Source organism: Vanessa atalanta, chromosome 10, assembly GCF_905147765.1.
Source record: "Vanessa atalanta chromosome 10, ilVanAtal1.2, whole genome shotgun sequence".
NCBI lineage: Eukaryota > Metazoa > Arthropoda > Insecta > Lepidoptera > Nymphalidae > Vanessa > Vanessa atalanta.
The window spans coordinates 34,286-51,725 of NC_061880.1; the positions used below are offsets into that span (position 1 = coordinate 34,286).

Consider the following 17,440-nt stretch of genomic DNA (forward strand, 5'->3'; position numbering starts at 1 on the left):
ATCGCGTCGGTCTATTCGAATATTTTCGAGTAATACAACTCCGTTCAATATCTCAATGTCCATAAATTCGTTTCGTTCGCGGCTAGAGCTCAGCGCGCAGGATGAGCAGGGCGGAGGGCGCGGAGGGCGCGGGGGGCGCGCGCAGCGTGCGGCGCGACGACGCGAACTGCGCGTGCACGGCGGCCCAGCGCGCGTCGCGCGACGCCAGCGCGGCCGGCGCGGGCGCGGGGCGGGGCGCGGGGCGGGGCGCGGCGGGCGCGGCGCGCGCGGTGCGCGGGGCGCGCGGGGCCGCCTCCGCCCGCGCTGCCGTCGTTTCGTCCTGCGAGAGGTCGGAGTGAGTCTTATGTATACGCGACCTCGCGGCTGACTTCGCGATGTACTGCGGATGCGTACCTGCTAGAAAATCTTATCGAGTATGGTGTACATGCGGAGGTTGGCCTTCTTGCGCCAGCCGGGCGGCGCGTCGCGTGCGTCGCTGTCGCTGTCGTCGTCGCAGGCGCGCTTGTCGCAGTCGCAGTCGCAGGCGCAGGGCTCCAGGCCCGCGCGGGGCTCCGCGTCGGGCCGCCGCGCCAGCCGCCGCGCCATAACGAACGCTGCTATCTGGGGAGTCGCGTATGTCGACTTTAAATCGTATTTATTTGTTAAAGGTTAGTTTAAACGCACGCAGTCCGACGGACCGCAAGCCAATAATTAGCAATATGACTTATAGATCGAGTTTTGTTAAAAAAAAGAAGAAAGAACACCGTTCGTTGATCACTTCTATAGATCGATCCTAGGAAGTAGAATCGTAATGAACAAGCAGTAGTGTATCGCCGAAGTACCTGCAGTATGATGCCGATGACAGCAAACACGGCGATCACGAAGGCGTTGTTGGGCGCTTCCCGCTCTACTTCCTGCGCGTATAAAGAAATGATTGTTTACCAGTCGATAAGACAGAGGCCAAAGAGCACGGTGCTCCGCGGGTCGCAAGAACGCGTATCCGATTACATTTCATTTTCTAAAAGCGCACATTCCAACAGAAGTCGATAAAGAACCCCTCGTCTCGCATTGTACTGGCCAATTTAGTCAATTGTGGCATTCAGGCGATGTCACGAGATCGAATCGTTCAATAAGAAGCAATAAAGAGCCGCCTACGTCGTCATCGACGCGTGATTATTATTTAAGACTAACCCATATAGACGTATACGTACATAAGTACGTGTTCAAGTGGCTACACTTGCACACTTGGATAAAATGATTTTTGGAACGAGATTCAAACTCCGCTCTTCACTTTACAAGGCGCATATCTCGTTTCGATGAGGTATTAAAGGTAAACGCGACAAGGTGAGGCAGACCTCGATCATGTCATAGAGCGGGCGCGCCACGTCGCGGTAGCGCTCCACGGCGAGCAGCGCGGGCTTGAGGTCGTGCAGCAGGTCCATGCCGTGGCGCGCCAGCTCGGCCTCGGGCGCGCTGCGCCACCACGCCGCCAGCGACGTGACCATCCACGCGCCGTACGCCACCTCGCTCACCGCCAGGCACGCCACGCCCGCCGCGTACTGCAAGCGACATTAACTCACTCCTGCCATTCTAATTGTCTAGATGCGTTCAATATTATATGTATATATGCAACGCATATAAATCAAAAAATATACTCTATTCAAGTAGGCACTTACAAGCACTTTTGAATCGTCATTTTACCACCATTTAGAATTTAAAAAAACTTTTATTCGGTGATTAATGTGGCAAACCAAAGAAAACGAGAAACACGACATTACAAAATCATGCTGGTAAATTAAACTTACTGAAACGAACACTTCTTTGAAGTCTATTCACACAAACCCAACAGATACTATATTACCGAACTATATTGTTATTGTCATATAACTAATAAAGCTAACACGTTTATATTTTCATTGTATCGATTTTCAAGAATTCCACAATTTTGTATCTAATTGACGAAATTGACTGCTGCTGCTGCTGCAAGATTCAGTGCTCCGAGGATGCACCTTCTAACAGACTCGCCCCTGGAGTAGCGAGTAGACTGTAGATGCAGGATGCACTTACGATGTGCAGACAGGTGCGCGCGGAGCGGTGCGCGGCCGCGGCGGCGATGTACACGAGCGCGGCGAGCCACAGGCCGGCCGCCAGCACGTAGGCCGCCGACACGCGGTACTGCGTCGCGCACAGGAAGCGGAACCAGGTGTAGGTGCTGGGGTCCCACGCCAGCCGCGCGGCCGTCGCCAGCAGCGCGCCGCTGTACATCTGCAACATCAGAGACACTTCATAAAAATAAATATTTGCGTCAAATAAAAAAAGTATTTTAAATGCTACGTAAGAAATTGTATAGGTAACAATAATTACATATATATTAAAAAAAGAAAAACATTAGATAAATAATTGTTTTGTAATAAAACCAACGATAAGCAACTTTGCGTGCAGATCAATTTTCCTTAAAATTAAAATCACTTTTTTGGTGTAAAATTATAAATATAATTCAAGTACACAAACGTTATTAGAATGTTCTCAAACTCAAGCCAACGATGACTTTGTCCTCTCTTTTTGTTCTAATGTATACTTTGTATAATTATGATTATGTTTCGCAAAATCGTGATGACAAATCGCTTGCAAGTATTTACCGAAATAGATCAATAATAAGCAAGAGGCATTCGCGACAAATGGCGAGCGGCCCGCGACCTCGGCCTGCCTTCACCGCAGCGAGGCGGCGGCGGGCGCGTCGAGCGAAGCCGACGTCCCAAGAATGCCTAAATGCAAGTCATCGAGAGAACACGTCACTCCCGAACCTGAGGTTAGCGGCCGTGAACGGCGCCGGCTCATTATTCCGCCTACAAGACTTCGGTTGTTCTTTTCTATCGAGTTTTATTGAATGTTCTACACAATATCTGCTATCATCGTATTTGCAAAGAAGTCTCTCTTAGATGATTATATGAGTATTTTTTAAGATGCAGTATTCGCTGATAAACAGTTCTGTAGATTCGTTCATTGAGCAACAAAGATCTCTTTACCGTTGACACGTATTAGCCACAGGAAACAGCTGAGTCAGATGAGGTCATTCGTCGAAGGCACGATTGCATGTGTACTGGTGTGTCGGGTGCGGCGAGCCGCTCGCTTGCAACACGTGCATGTGTTGATTATAAATAATTACCTGATACGCTTCTATTGTAATCAATATTACCACTGATTGCTGTATGTCAATGGGTCATTTTTATGTTTTTTGTACAGTTCAGGTCCATTAGGAATCGTTTCTACGACAGAAGGATATTAAACTTTTGTACCGACGTTGTTGGTTGATTTGTTGATTCATTCAGTTATTTTTTTCATTGTTTTATGAAGGCAGTCAAGAATCCCGCTACATAATGGTATTATTCTTACCACCGAGTTCTGTTTTACCGTGAAGGTGTTTTATCATACTAGTGCAGTATTATAAAATAAAGCCACGCGTTCATTTCTACCATATTATGTCTGATCCACTGGGCACTCTAAACGAAGTTATTAATTATACCTACTTTATATTAATTATATATTAATTATACCTATTTTAGATCTTTTTTTTAAGAATAATACGATCTATCGATCTGTCCGTTGCGCATTTACGGCTATACCACTCAAACAGATTTGATGAAATTAGGTATGAAGCAAGTTTGAACTTATTTTTATAAATAAATGCTGAGACCGCAAAACAAGCGGGCGAGCCGCGGGCGAAAACTAAAATATAAAATAATACGAGTATATAAGTAGTAACGGCATTTACAAAGCTACGTGTGTCCACCTCCCGGGGGAGACACTCTCGTACTGTCAACGCCGCTGAGCCTGAGCACTGATAGGTGGGCAGCACCGCCTCCGATACAGCGGGTTTTTTGCAATCCACCAACCTTGGGAACTAAGATCTTACATCCGTTGTGCTGTATTTACACTGGCTCACTCAGCTTCAAAATGGAACAGAACGATACTAAAGTATTGCTGTTTGGCGGCAGAATGTATGACGAATGGTTACCTAACCAGACGGACGTGCACGTAGCCCTACCACCAAGTATTACAAGTAGCAGAGAGGTTCTTGTTATATTTATTTGCGTTCGACCATGGCCCCCGCAGGACAGCGCCAAGGTGACCGCAGAATAGAGCCTTTCATTACAGCTGTATCAATGATTTAAATAATAATGGAAACCGAAACAAAACATATGTTAATGAAGACTATTCTCCGCAGCTACTCCCTAAATAGTCCCCATTATTAGATTTTTTAACGTATTTGTGTGTGCACATAGATAAACCTAAAATTACCCTCAATGTCAATATATGTGTAATGGCCACATCACTTGGCGCGATACAGGTGCCTTAATCGAACCGAAGGAGTTCTACCCATTTGCAGACAGTTTTTCTTTTGTGTTCTCTCAACACGAATCAAATTACATAGTATGTAATCATCGTATGTGTCTATTTTTATATTAATACAAAATAAAGCCCAAAAATGGTAAATTTTTTTCAGTAAATCTGTTTAACTTATATGTATAATTTGTATAAGGTACTGCGGCATAGAGGTTCAAGTGATTCCGTACGGAGTAGTGATAACAAAACCACTGTACGGCCCCGATGGTTCATCTAAGATGACACGATCGGGACATTAAAATCTTTCCTATAGGTTACGTTAACTTAAACATGTTCAGCATACTGACACTCTGTATAATTACGTTCCGTTTACTAAAGGCTATTGACGTTAGTTCTTGCGCTTAAAACGCGATGACCGGTTTCTGGATCTCGTTTCGTCTATCAACAGCGGAAAGCAGCTTCGAAAATAAGAGACGAATTTTTTTTTATGTTTTACTAATTGCTCTTTACAGAGTGAAACGCTTTAATGTGTAATTATTGGTAATAATCGCTCATAGATATACTACAGAAGTACAGACAGTTACACGTAATCAATCATTACATTTAAAGTCAAAACGACATACTTATTATGTACATTTTACACTTGTTAATTTTTAATAAATACCATATCGCAAAAATATTTATAAAGGACCAAGTTTATCACTGCAACATTGAATTTTACAAATATATAGTGGGTGGTCACTCGTATAAAATAATCGTAGGAGAATAAGATTCAATCGTCACAAATTAGTTACAGTAGACCCGCGGAGACGGCCGCGGCATGGCAGGGCCACAGGACGTCGCCGACACAACTCTACGAGTACAGATGCTGCAGCTTAAGGAGCGCCGGTCATTCACCCGCAGCCGCGACACACGCGCTATGTTTTACTACGACTGCAATAAAATTACCGTTTATTTTCTGGACACACTTTATATTAACGCTTTAAGACAGGTCACTAGTAGTATAGCATACGAAATTATGTTACTAAATCAAAGTATATCTTGAAAAATGGGATCCTTAATTGAGCTTCCTTCTACAACATTCATTAAACATATAACCATCCGTTACCGGGTGAGTGTTTCAACCGGCGGTGTTTCGGAATTTACATTTTATTTCTGATGCAGTTGTTGTCATTATTGCTTATTTAAATGACTTGCTTTACTTATGACAACCACCTACGGGCGTTTTGTCAAATAATGTTTTGTTATTGTTGCTTACCTAATTGAGATGAATGTAAAACAAATCTGCAGAGTCCTTTATAGAATCGAAAACCTTGCTTCGGGAACGATGCGTTGATATTACAACGTGCGTGTATTAGAATATCACTACATAGTATCAAACGAAGTCGCTTCCCGCTGTCTGCCCGTCCCTGTGTATGCTTAGATGTTTGCAACTACACAACGGATTTTGAAGCGGTTTTAGATTGATTCATTGTATAAAACATGCTCAATATAGTGGAGAAATACTAATAATTTTAGAGCTTTCCAAGATAGTATATAGTGATATCATAAATAAACACATTTTTTGCGCTTGTATTGCAAACGCTGGCTGAAACCTACGAGATAGATAAAAATTATGAACAACAGTATTGTAACACTTTAAAAAGCTCTACAAAAAAATCTGCGATGGTATGTGTCTATTAAGGATAACCACAATAACCATTTTTTATCCTTTACTTTTACGAGAAGTAATGGCTTATTTACGAAGTGATTTTAAGCAAAAGAGCATTAATCCTTATCCTTAAGTACCTTAAATACATTGTGCATTTAATATAGATCAATACGGCCATCTGCAGCATGTAATTTAAATTTATATTCTCGAAGATATTACAGATTTAATATACATAGCGGTTTGTATTGTCTAATGTATAAAAAGCTTCGAACACGTATGTCTATAAAGACATTCATTTAGTATCAGCACTGCAACCGTGCGACGCCGGGGCGGGTCGCTAGTATAGTACATTCAAACTTATTTACTTTACTAGTATCAGTAGGTATTAATCGTTTTCTGTTCGCCAGGCGATATATGACGAATCGCGGCAAAGTGTCGGGTGTGATGACGGCCGCGTAATAAAATTAGTTGTAAATGATATCGTGATTTAGTTGTAAACGTTTCCTATTAGCTGATTGTCGAAGCCGCTCAAGTGAAGAATCCCCAAAAGATTACACCGTATCATTGTTTGTGTAGAAATAGAGCGATTAATTAAATATTTCGTTACGAGTTAAATGGATTCGTAGAGGAATGTTTCAATTGTCAAATGTCAACTGACCGTTTTAAGGGCTTAAGTATCGAGATAGCTTCCCGCCTGGATTGTGATTATTTTTAAATCTCTAAGGGAAATATTTAATCGATCGAATTGGAGATGGCACGTCTCTCGTACAGCGCGGGCCGAGCGCGAGGCGTCAGTATCGTCAGAGTATAGTGAGCTCTAGGGCCAGGCAGCAAGGTGCAAGAGAGATCGGGGCAGATGCCTGCGGAGATGTCGGCGCGCCATTGCCCCACTTCACTCATTGTTGACACTGCACGGCCAAGGATAAACGATGACAACAGTGCAGCCCGCTAACAGAAACCTGCGGAAAAGGCTTCAGCAAAAAAAATCCTTATAAGTATCTATAATAGTGCAATGTCATTATTATTTGTCAAGTTAATCATTAAAACTGATATTATTTTCGAACAAGAAAACAATGTTGCTTAAAAGAAATCAATTAATTGCTATAAAATTACAAGCACAGACAGTTTATATTTTTTCACGTTATTCTTTCTGTATTAATAATGTCTCAAATATGTGTTGTTCATAAACAGATGGACGTATAAAAAGTGATTGTATATAGTTACTACTTATTCCGGTCGGATCTCATATTTACTTGTTTAAATCCTACTCTGTCTAGAATCCGAATTCTTAACTAAACCGTTCACGTCACGAAACCTCTTAAGAGTTAAGATGACGATTAGACGATCTACGAGTCGTTCGTAATCGTTCGGGTCTTACAAATCGTGACCACATTCCAGGCGCAGCGAGCAGCTGGCTCGGCGGCGCGGCTGGCTGCGCGCCGTTTTCAATCGCCTTATAATATCCATTGTTCGCAATTTGTATATTCGTATCTCTTTGGACATAAAACATTAAATATTTTTCTTAATTACAAAACTGGTTGTAAAGCACTACAAAAATACTGTAGTGTATATGTTGCACTGCTAGAATCATTAAAAAACTTTGTTATGTGAATGATGCGCGGAGTTGACAACAAACTAAAAATAAACAAAAAATAATAAAACTCGTTTCATGTTTTCAATTACCGACTTCCTTTCATTGAACAGTTGGACTAATATTTGTAATTCAAATACACACACTTGTACCGAGAACCGTACGCGGCAAATGTTGAGATCTGAGAAACTTAACTTTACGTGATATCTTTGGGGCTTCAAAGTTAACTTACGACGAGCTTCTTCACTTTCAGTTGTTCAACTCATTATTCCGTATGCTTGGATATTTTAAATATATATATTATAATTAATGGTTATGCGGTTGTCTCTGTTCGGTTTCCGTGCATCATTCATCAGCTGGGTAAGGGTTTCCCAGATAGGAGCACATTGCAACGCATGGCGGGCATCAGGTTACATTTTTTAACTCGTACAATATATACAATTTTGTTTAAGAAATTCCGTACCGAAACCGAGCGTGAGGTTTGCTGAAGTAGACCATTTTCCAAATCAATAACCTTTTCCCACTTGTTGCATACACCGCTGAAGCGTACTAACAGCGTACTAACGTACATGAACATTTCGCCCACGTACGTTCCTACGGCCTACAAACCCTTGCTATATATTGTACAGTCTCTTGCATGCCACTTCGGGTTGGTACCACCAACTCACCAGTTTAGTAACAGGCATATGGACGTAGCATTAGAGTTCCCATGGAAGGTGACGCATTTACAATATAAGGAATGCTTAATAAATTTACTTAATAAGTGACAATGTTAACGATCTGTGGCTTCAGAGTGCTGCTGTGCTTATAACTAAAAAATAATATTCCTGTTACGACTAAAAACTTACAAATATTATTACAACGGATAACACCCAATCTACAACGCAAAGTATGACGTGTTGGTATCGGCGCGTAATTGTTTGTGTTATTATCATGTTAACACACAACACACTTTCATTATCGTCGATACCTTGTTACTGTACACCAAGTCTCGGGCATTGTTTACTGCATACATTGTATAAATATAGTTTATTTTTCTGTTTATACAGTAATATTCTACATTCAAGTAGGCTCTTTGAGTAGTCGTGTTACACTTCTTAGTCGTTACGCCTTTCGGGATGATTTTAACGAGTCACAATATATTTACAACAATTATATGCATATTCACCGTAGCATTGATCACTGCGATGGATTCAGTGATAATCGTTGTACGTTCACGAGACGAAGCTTATATCGTCAAGTATCTAAGTCCGCAAAGTCAATAAGTCCTTCTTGGGGCAAGGTACTGGTTTCTATAATAAATTACCAGGGTTGTTTTTAGCTTTGCCAATTCATAATTCATTCAGTTCTTCTCGGTAGAATCTACATTCGGAACCGGCGGTAGCTAAAGTAGCTTCACTTAATACAGTTTGAAAAATGACGATTCGAAAGTTCTTGTAAGAGCCGACTTGAATAAAGTATAGGTATTTTGATTACTATTTTTGTTTATTTGGGAATGTCGATTCTACCGAGAAGCGACAAAATATCTCATAAGCTAATTGTTTCCGCCAATCAATAACACAATTAAATACAATTACATTATTATTTATCCTGAATGGAAGTCAACGCATGTTTTGCTCTGCGGTTTTTTATATCGAGTCATACGCATTATTTATCAAAGTTATTTAAACACACGATTTAATTCATTTGCAGAAGTTGCACAAAGTAGGATTACTTCAGTTTGTGGAGGCGGAGAATTGGTGTTACAAGTCCTTTCCTACTCGAAGCCTGCATACAATGTTTGTCAAGAAGTTTGCATTTCTTTAAGTCTTATGGAATAATTCAGTAAACCTACTTCCGAGTGGCGAAGTTGTTGTATCAAATAATAACAATTGTAGAAATCTTTGTTCTAATGAATGGGAGCACCGCGAGGATGCCTGCATGTGTCAGGTGTAATAGACGTTCTACATTGAATGAATGCAGTTTAACAGCAGCTTTACGCCACACCAAAATAATATACCACACGAGTAATATCCCATATTAGCTGTCGCCTGCGACTCCGCTCGCGTTTTAGCAGTTGGTCATTACGTGTAAGCTTTAAAAAAGCCTATGTGCTTTTTTTTGGGATTCGAACTTGCTTCAGACAGAATTTCATTAAATTCGATTCAGTGGTTTGGCTGTGGAAGAGTAACAGACAGACAGACAGACAGACCGTTTCTCGTTTATAATATTAGTATCAAAGTCAAAGTCAAAAATCTTTATTCAATATAGAAGTGTTTACACTTGCTTATTGATTGTCAAAAATCTACCACCGGTTCGGAATTTAACACCTCGGACCTGAGAAGAACCGGCGAAAAAAGATTTTTTTTCCATTTTGCATGTACAATAATAATTATATTTTAGTTATTTGAAACAGCCAGGAGGCGATCATTTAATTCCCAAGTTGTGCAGTCAACTAAAAAGTCATTAGTGTTGTAATATCCTTTAGCACACAAACGCTCTTTAACGATTTTTTTGAATTTTATAATTGAATAATTTTGAACGTTTTCTGGGATCCTGTTGTAAAAACGTATACATTGCCCCAAAAAAGAGTCACTAACCCTGTGAAATCGGATACTTGGAGTAACAATTTTATTTTTGTTCCTAGTGTTAATAGAATGTACGTCACAATTTCTGGGAAAATCATTTATGATTTTGCGTACATACATAACATTATCAAAAACAATTTGAGAAGCGACAGTCATTATTTTAATTTCTTTAAATTTACCTCTTAACGAATCTTTTAAGCCCAGGTTATAAATTGCACGAATAGCCCTCTTCTGCAGTACAAAAATGTTATTAATGTCAGCTGCATTTCCCCAGAGTAGGATGCCATACGGCATTATACTGTGAAAATAACTGAAATACACAAGGCGAGCCGTGTCCACATCAGTCAAAAGTCAAATTTTTTTTACCGCATAGGCTGTAGAGCTGTGTCTATTCGCCATTTTATTGATATGGGGGACCCTTTGGAGCTTAGAGTCTATTGTCATACCAAGGAACTCTGTTGATTCTAAAACATCTAATTCTTCCCCGTTTAAAAGTATACTCGTTTTGACACATCTTACATTGGGAGTAGTAAATTTAATACATTTTGTCTTTTTACTATTTAACATTAAATTATTAACACTAAACCAATTTACTATTTCAGAGAGGGTATTGTTCACATCGTCATATATTGAAAGACGTCTTTTTATTTTAAAAATTAAAGAAGTATCATCAGCAAACAATACTATCTCGAGTTTATCACCTAGGAGATGTGGCAGGTCATTTATATAAACAAGGAAGAGAAATGGTCCAAGACTTGATCCTTGAGGGACCCCCACAGTAACTGGAGACCCAGGAGATCTCTTTCCATTTACATCAACCCTCTGAATCCGATTGCTCAGATACGAAATCAGAAGACTGAGTGCAGTGTCCCTAATTCCATAATGGCGTAGTTTCCTGACCAAAGTTTCGTGTTGCACACAATCAAAGGCCTTAGATAAATCACAAAATATCCCTAAGGCATCCTGTGACTCCTCTCAAGCCTTGTAGATTACAACCATGGAAATATCCAAAGTATAGGAATCGATCAGAATCAATGTCAGTCGTATTATGCCTATGGTTATTAGCCATAACCAAGTTACATACTTGCGGAGCGGGGCCCTGTGGTTAAACAGAGAGAGAAATATCTCTGTCGGATTAACTCTGAATTCTAGTGTCCAACATCAACTCGAAACGCTGTCGTTTTACATTCTTTAAAGTTTGTTTAAACAATATACACATTTTATTAAAATGAAATAATCTGTTACTTAAGTATCGCATCAATTTGAACACCCAACGATAACTATAACCGGACTGACGTCCGTGTATAGTTTGAGGGGCGATGGGGGAAGGGCAAAGGAGAGACTGTCTCGAGATGTGAAGCAACCATTGATCAATTCGTCCGACAGACCGCTCTTATTTACATCTGTCGTGTGCATACATAGCAACTTGAAAGTATTCCACTGCCGGACGAAGGCTCCGTACTCTGAAGAAGTAATTTTAGAGCTCACTCCATCGAGCTGCTCCAACGCGTGTCGGTGTTGCCAGATACACATTAGGTAAACATGTGGAATGTAGATATTTCCCGATACCGCTAACAACGAGATGAATCTTACGATAAACATAAATCAAGTGGATGGGAACTGAATATGGCTATTTTCCACTGACATCCATATTCCACGTTCACATTAAGGTTCATAATTTAGTAATTTCTTTAAAATAAAGTTTAATTATAAATGCGTCGCCTCATTTTCTTCTCTACGAGAACTGTCATAACAAAAGCATGATTTACAATATACATTGTTTTAATCGCGAATGACGCCAGACTGCAATATTAATAGAAAAACCTTCGGCCAATAACTCGAATTACGGAAGATTTTTGCTGTGGTATTCCCCGCTTGTTTCTCAAACTTGTTATTTTTTGGAATAAATCAATACTTTATATGTTTCACTCAAACAAAACTTGAGCCGAGATGGCCCAGTGGTTAGAACGCGTGCATCTTAACCGATGATTTCGGGTTCAACCCCAGGCAGGCACCTTCATATGCTTAATTTGTGTTTATAATTCATCTCGTGCTCGGCGGTGAAGGAAAACTTCGTGAGGAAACCTGCTTGTGTCTAATTTCAACGAAATTCTGCCACATGTGTATTCCACCAACCCGCATTGGAGCAGCATGGTGGAGAATGCTCCAAAAACCTTGTCCTCAAAGGGAGAGGAGGCTTTAGCCCAACAGTGGGTAATTTACAGGCTGTTAATGTAAAAAAAAATGTTTCACTCGATAGTTAATTGCATTGCATTCTACGTTTTTTTGTGCAAAAAATGTTATTATTATTTAAATGTCGTGAGCGTAAAACAGATACGTATGTACAATGTACACTCCATAACAAAGAACGGAGAGGTACGAACACGTCGACCGCGTTATTACTCATTACTTACTAATATTTATCTGTATTGCGTTATCTTTAAACAGGTATTTATTGGAAATGCTATTATTCGACGATCACTACAAAGTACACTCGTTCAATCTGACGCCACGTGTGGCAAAGGAGGTTACAATTACAAATTTAACTAAATAAAGAAACAAAGCTATGTACGCTATTAAAACTGAGTGTGTCCCGCGGTGTCAGCCACGTCCAATTTAATCTTACCAAGTTGCATGATGTTTGATAATAGCCACGATAGTAGCACAGTAGTTAGAACACGTAAATTTTAACAGATGATTGCGGGTTGAAGCCCGCATACGCAAGCCTCACGGAATGTTCACGTGTTGTTTCATTTTTTGTTTATAATTCATCTGGTGCTCGGCGGTGAAGGGAAACATCGTGAGTGATAATAAGCTACATTTGTCCAGATTCCACGAATCCTCGTTGGAGCCCAACAGTGGGACATGAACAGACTGCAACTTTACATAAGTTTCATAATAAGAAAAATTATTTTATAAATCGGACGCGTGGTTCTTTATGAATAGCGCGATTAATTTTTTTATAATATAAATATAGGTAAAACGATTACTTTTAGTTTTAAACATTTTCATAACGAAATAAAAATAAATTTGTGAAGTTTCCCAGAACGCTTAATTATGAACGACGAGAAGGTTAACACGAATATAAATCCAGCTAAAATCTGCAAGCCCTCTTCACTTTCGCCATGGTTCTCTTTTGGTTTCCTTTCGACGGCCGCCTACGACTTGATACGCGCATACGTATGCTGAGACTTTACAATTATGTTTAATTATGCGCTCCATTCACTTCACTGATGTTATTACAGCTAATCATATTATCATGATTAATATATTGAAATCATATCCCAGACGTGGCTCCGGTCTCCATTACAATTTCATTGCATGTGTGCACGGATTCCTACGCACACCTTGACACACTTGCGTGTAGACACGCGGCCGAAAGGGACGCAGGTGCTCCGTGCTCCGGGTTTCGGCGCAAGTCTCGTCTGTCCCATTCGTTGGGTTACTCAGTAGAAGTCGCCGTAACCACGGGAATATGCGTCCACTCCAGCCACATAAAGTGGGTCAGACATTGACACGCGATGTTACGGCATTGAAATATTAATGACTTAATGTTTTGCGTGGTACATATTTTTCTTTTAATTGTTCTGCTAACAAATTGTGTTTGAATATTAATGAATCATAATTCATTTTCTGCTAATAATTATCCTTTTCTCTTAAAATAAAAGAGCGCATTCGGCGGAAGTTTAATCGGAGCTAATGAGCATAGTTAGAACACTCGTCGCTGTTAACGTTTCTGATCAACACGCTCCAAACTCTTCCACACTTGCGAGTGACGAGCACATTCCATAACGTTTTGTTTAAGAAAAGAAATGGACGAGCATATCGATGAACGTATTATAATATGACTAACTACAGTGTTAACAACTACACAACGAACCTTAACGATGCAGTGAATAATATAAATTATTAAACAACAAATACCAATAGCACTTTATGCACAGTGAACTAAAGCACGTGGTCTCACCTAGATAATCAGGCATTCGCTCGGTTTAGTTAACTAAGCATAACAAGGATATAATATAATAGATAATGTTCACGAAGTTACCCGATCGCGCGATCAAGTAACGCGATATTCTGAACGGACTCAAATATCTGCACGGACAAAAATGTATCGAGAGATCGCCGAGTCGATTAATGTTGTATAAATCAATCTCAAATATAACGTTAGAAACTTCGTTGCTCTCAGAAGAATGGAGAAGTACATTCGTATCCGGGACAGATTTCATAATTAGGTTCTTCGCTGGCACTTTGTTCTTAACTCGGTTTCGTATTAATAAAATAAACCGAGAACAATAGCGCGGCGAGGCTGCGCTTCTAGAAAGATAAAAGCGGTTTTTATCTTAAGAGGCTTTGCTCAACATTAAAGCTCTCTCAACCTCTTTCAGTCGCAAAACTATTTTTTAGCCCTCGTAGAATTATGGACAAGATCATTCGTTTTATTATTAAATGCATACCAGACTCACTTCTAAGCGTCACAGCGCTGGGTTACAATCTGCATCACCGAATAGCAGCGGATGTGTTCGCACTTCGCGCTTGTTAGTCGACATTTACATCGAAAACCCATCGCAAGCGAACCTTGAGGCAGTTCTGACATTTCAAAGGAGTAACGAACACTCCGATGGACCGTTAAAGAGGTTTCGATGTTATGCTCGCCAGTCGGCGATACTCATGTTACATTTTGTGGATGGGACACTCGTGTGCAGACAACACATGTACCGAGACAAATAACGTGGTTAATGGTTATTGGGACAACATTTTTTTGGTAGCAGTAGTAGCGGCGACTTCGCCGGCAATAATAATCGACAATAATAATTTGATGTGTACGATGATACTTTTTTTAGGAAAATTATTTCTTACAAAAATATTTTTTTGTAAAAGTATTACTAAATTTAAAAAGTTAGAACAATGAAAGGCCAAAAATCGAAATCTGGAAGTAATAGAGCTCTCAACCGAGGAGGAAACCGTTCTTATAGAAAGTAAAGACGGTAAATGAATACGAAAATTATACAAACGGGCGACGTCAGTTTAAGATGCGCATCACAATGAACGGCTTTCTTGGTATTTTGTTAGTTATGCCAATGTCCTCGATAAAAGCATAACCACTGAGCTGTCACTGAGGTCACTACCAAGGACAAATGTTATAGGTCACGATGTCTTCGCGAGAAGCGTCATAGATTATTCTCAAAATATTTTATATAGATGAAATATTAAATCGATAGTTATTGTTTATGATAAGTATAAGGGGTTTAAAATAACAATAATTTATATTCCGGTTTTGGGTTGAAACTCGCGTATATTAATTTACGCGCTGAGCTATCGCCTATCAGTGTCGACCTCAGAGGTCAACTGACCTAGAAGCGCGGCGTTAAGTCGGCGGCTAGCTTCAAGCCGATTGGTTGCTCACTGACATTTTAATGTTTATCGTTATCTGACGATTGAAGAGTTTTAAGAGATTTTGACGATAAATTATCTACAATTAATTGATAGTTATAACTAATTCTGTAACAAATAATACTCGTTGTATATTCGTTTAGATCATATTTTTATCGGACTACTAATAAAAGCATAAATACTTAAGATAAATAAATGGTTGAAGTAGCCGAAGTCATGATAACTATTTAATTTGTAAGTATTACACCGTTTCCGAAACATAAATTACCCCAACCCTCAGAAATAGCGACATCATATTGAGGAACTTATTTTTAATTTTCGATATTACGTTTTATTGCAACGGCCTGGGCAAACGGCTCGATTCCGAGTTCGGAGTTTCCCAAACTCGAAGACACAAACGGTTCTGACCCTTTTTTGAATTGTACTTAACATTTTGAACGTTTTCTGGATCCTGCTGTAAAAGCATATCGTATCGTATCGGATCCATATCTATCACGAACTAGTGTAGATAATTATGAATCATATTTAGTTGTTAGCGCTTATTAGCCTGCCTAAAACCACTTGATACAAGTCTATAAATATTAGTCATCTTCGAGGTTAAAAGTATTACATCAGAATATAAACTAAAATTCTATAGCAAATTATTAAAAATCAAATATTAAAAATATTTGAATATTTGGGTCATGAATTATGCACCGACAGAGAAGCTCGGCGGGACGGCCGGGTGCGTGTATTGTGCTCCTATGTTTTGTACCGCGACGCGAGTGCCAGAAGCAGGTAGCAAAGCGTCGTTGTCGCGAGCCGAAGGCAACTAAAACTTGTGCATTGTTTTCAATCACACTACGAAATGAATACCAGTGGACGTAGAAAGTTATAAAAAAATCATAATACCTTAAGGTCAGAAAATAATTGTCTAACTTTGAAAAAAACATAAATAACACTGACAATAACCAAAAGCTTCGTACGTCAATTTAAACAAATATACCTTACATTTTCGAAAAAACTATGTTTATATTTCGAAAAGCACCAAAACATTATGAAAATGTATTCCTATAGGAACCTGTTACATGAACAACAAACCATTTGTTATAATTCTGCAAGTTTTAATTCATGTTTAGTTAAATTTCAAAAAGCTTACCGCAAAGGCAATATTGATGAAGATGAAGATTTTGTCAGCAGTGCAGAGTCCGCGGCCGCACCCCATGGTGTGTGTTTATAGCGAGATTGGCAGGTGCTGGTCACCGTCACCGAGTCACAGTCACAGGGGCACAGCACAACATCGGGAGCGACGACGATCAACTACACGCGACACGTAAGTCTCGAAGCGCGCCTCGTAAGGCACTGGGGCGCGGCGGGCAGCGACGGGCTCGGGTGCGATCGCGATGTGATGAGCGCCGAGCGGAGCGCGTGGCCGGACGGGAGCGCGCCCCGCGACCCACACCGCACACCGCACACCCTGACGCTTCAATCGCTCTGTAAAGTAAAGTGTAAGTAAACCCTGTCTAAACCGATCACTCTCCACGGTATGACGGCACATTCTAGTTTTTCGTCTCGTACTGACTCAGTAATCGGGATTAGTTGTGAAGTTTCGAAAGTTACGGATGGGAATGGAAAATGTAACTTTCTTTCACAATTGTTGATCTGAGCAGAGCACACAACTAAATCTAAATCGGAATAAGACAATCCCTCGGAATATTAAGTTTGAATATAACAATTTCAAAAAAAATTACTTATATTTGCTGTTGATATGATACACACAACCACACTTTAACTTCAACATATGATGAGGTAAATTCGTAAAATAGGTATTATAATATGTATTATTTTACTTGAATACATTTTCTAAGTTTTTTTTAAGCATTTGGGCCCTGAGTTAATATGTACACACTATATCCTGACACGTGTCTACAATGA

General features: G+C 40.0%; 1 protein-coding gene across 1 annotated transcript; it reads right to left on the reverse strand.

The window, feature by feature from the left end:
- Positions 1–230: 230 nt before the first annotated feature.
- LOC125066953 lies at positions 231–16,921 on the reverse strand. Its single transcript, XM_047675290.1, has 6 exons — positions 16,665–16,921; positions 2,047–2,244; positions 1,335–1,538; positions 822–893; positions 394–600; positions 231–319 (listed from the first exon to the last, which is right to left on the reverse strand). Exons 1-5 carry the CDS (start codon positions 16,728–16,730, stop codon positions 397–399), a joined length of 744 nt encoding a protein of 247 aa, XP_047531246.1. The 5' UTR covers positions 16,731–16,921; the 3' UTR covers positions 231–319; positions 394–396.
- Between the last annotated feature and the right edge of the window lie 519 nt (positions 16,922–17,440).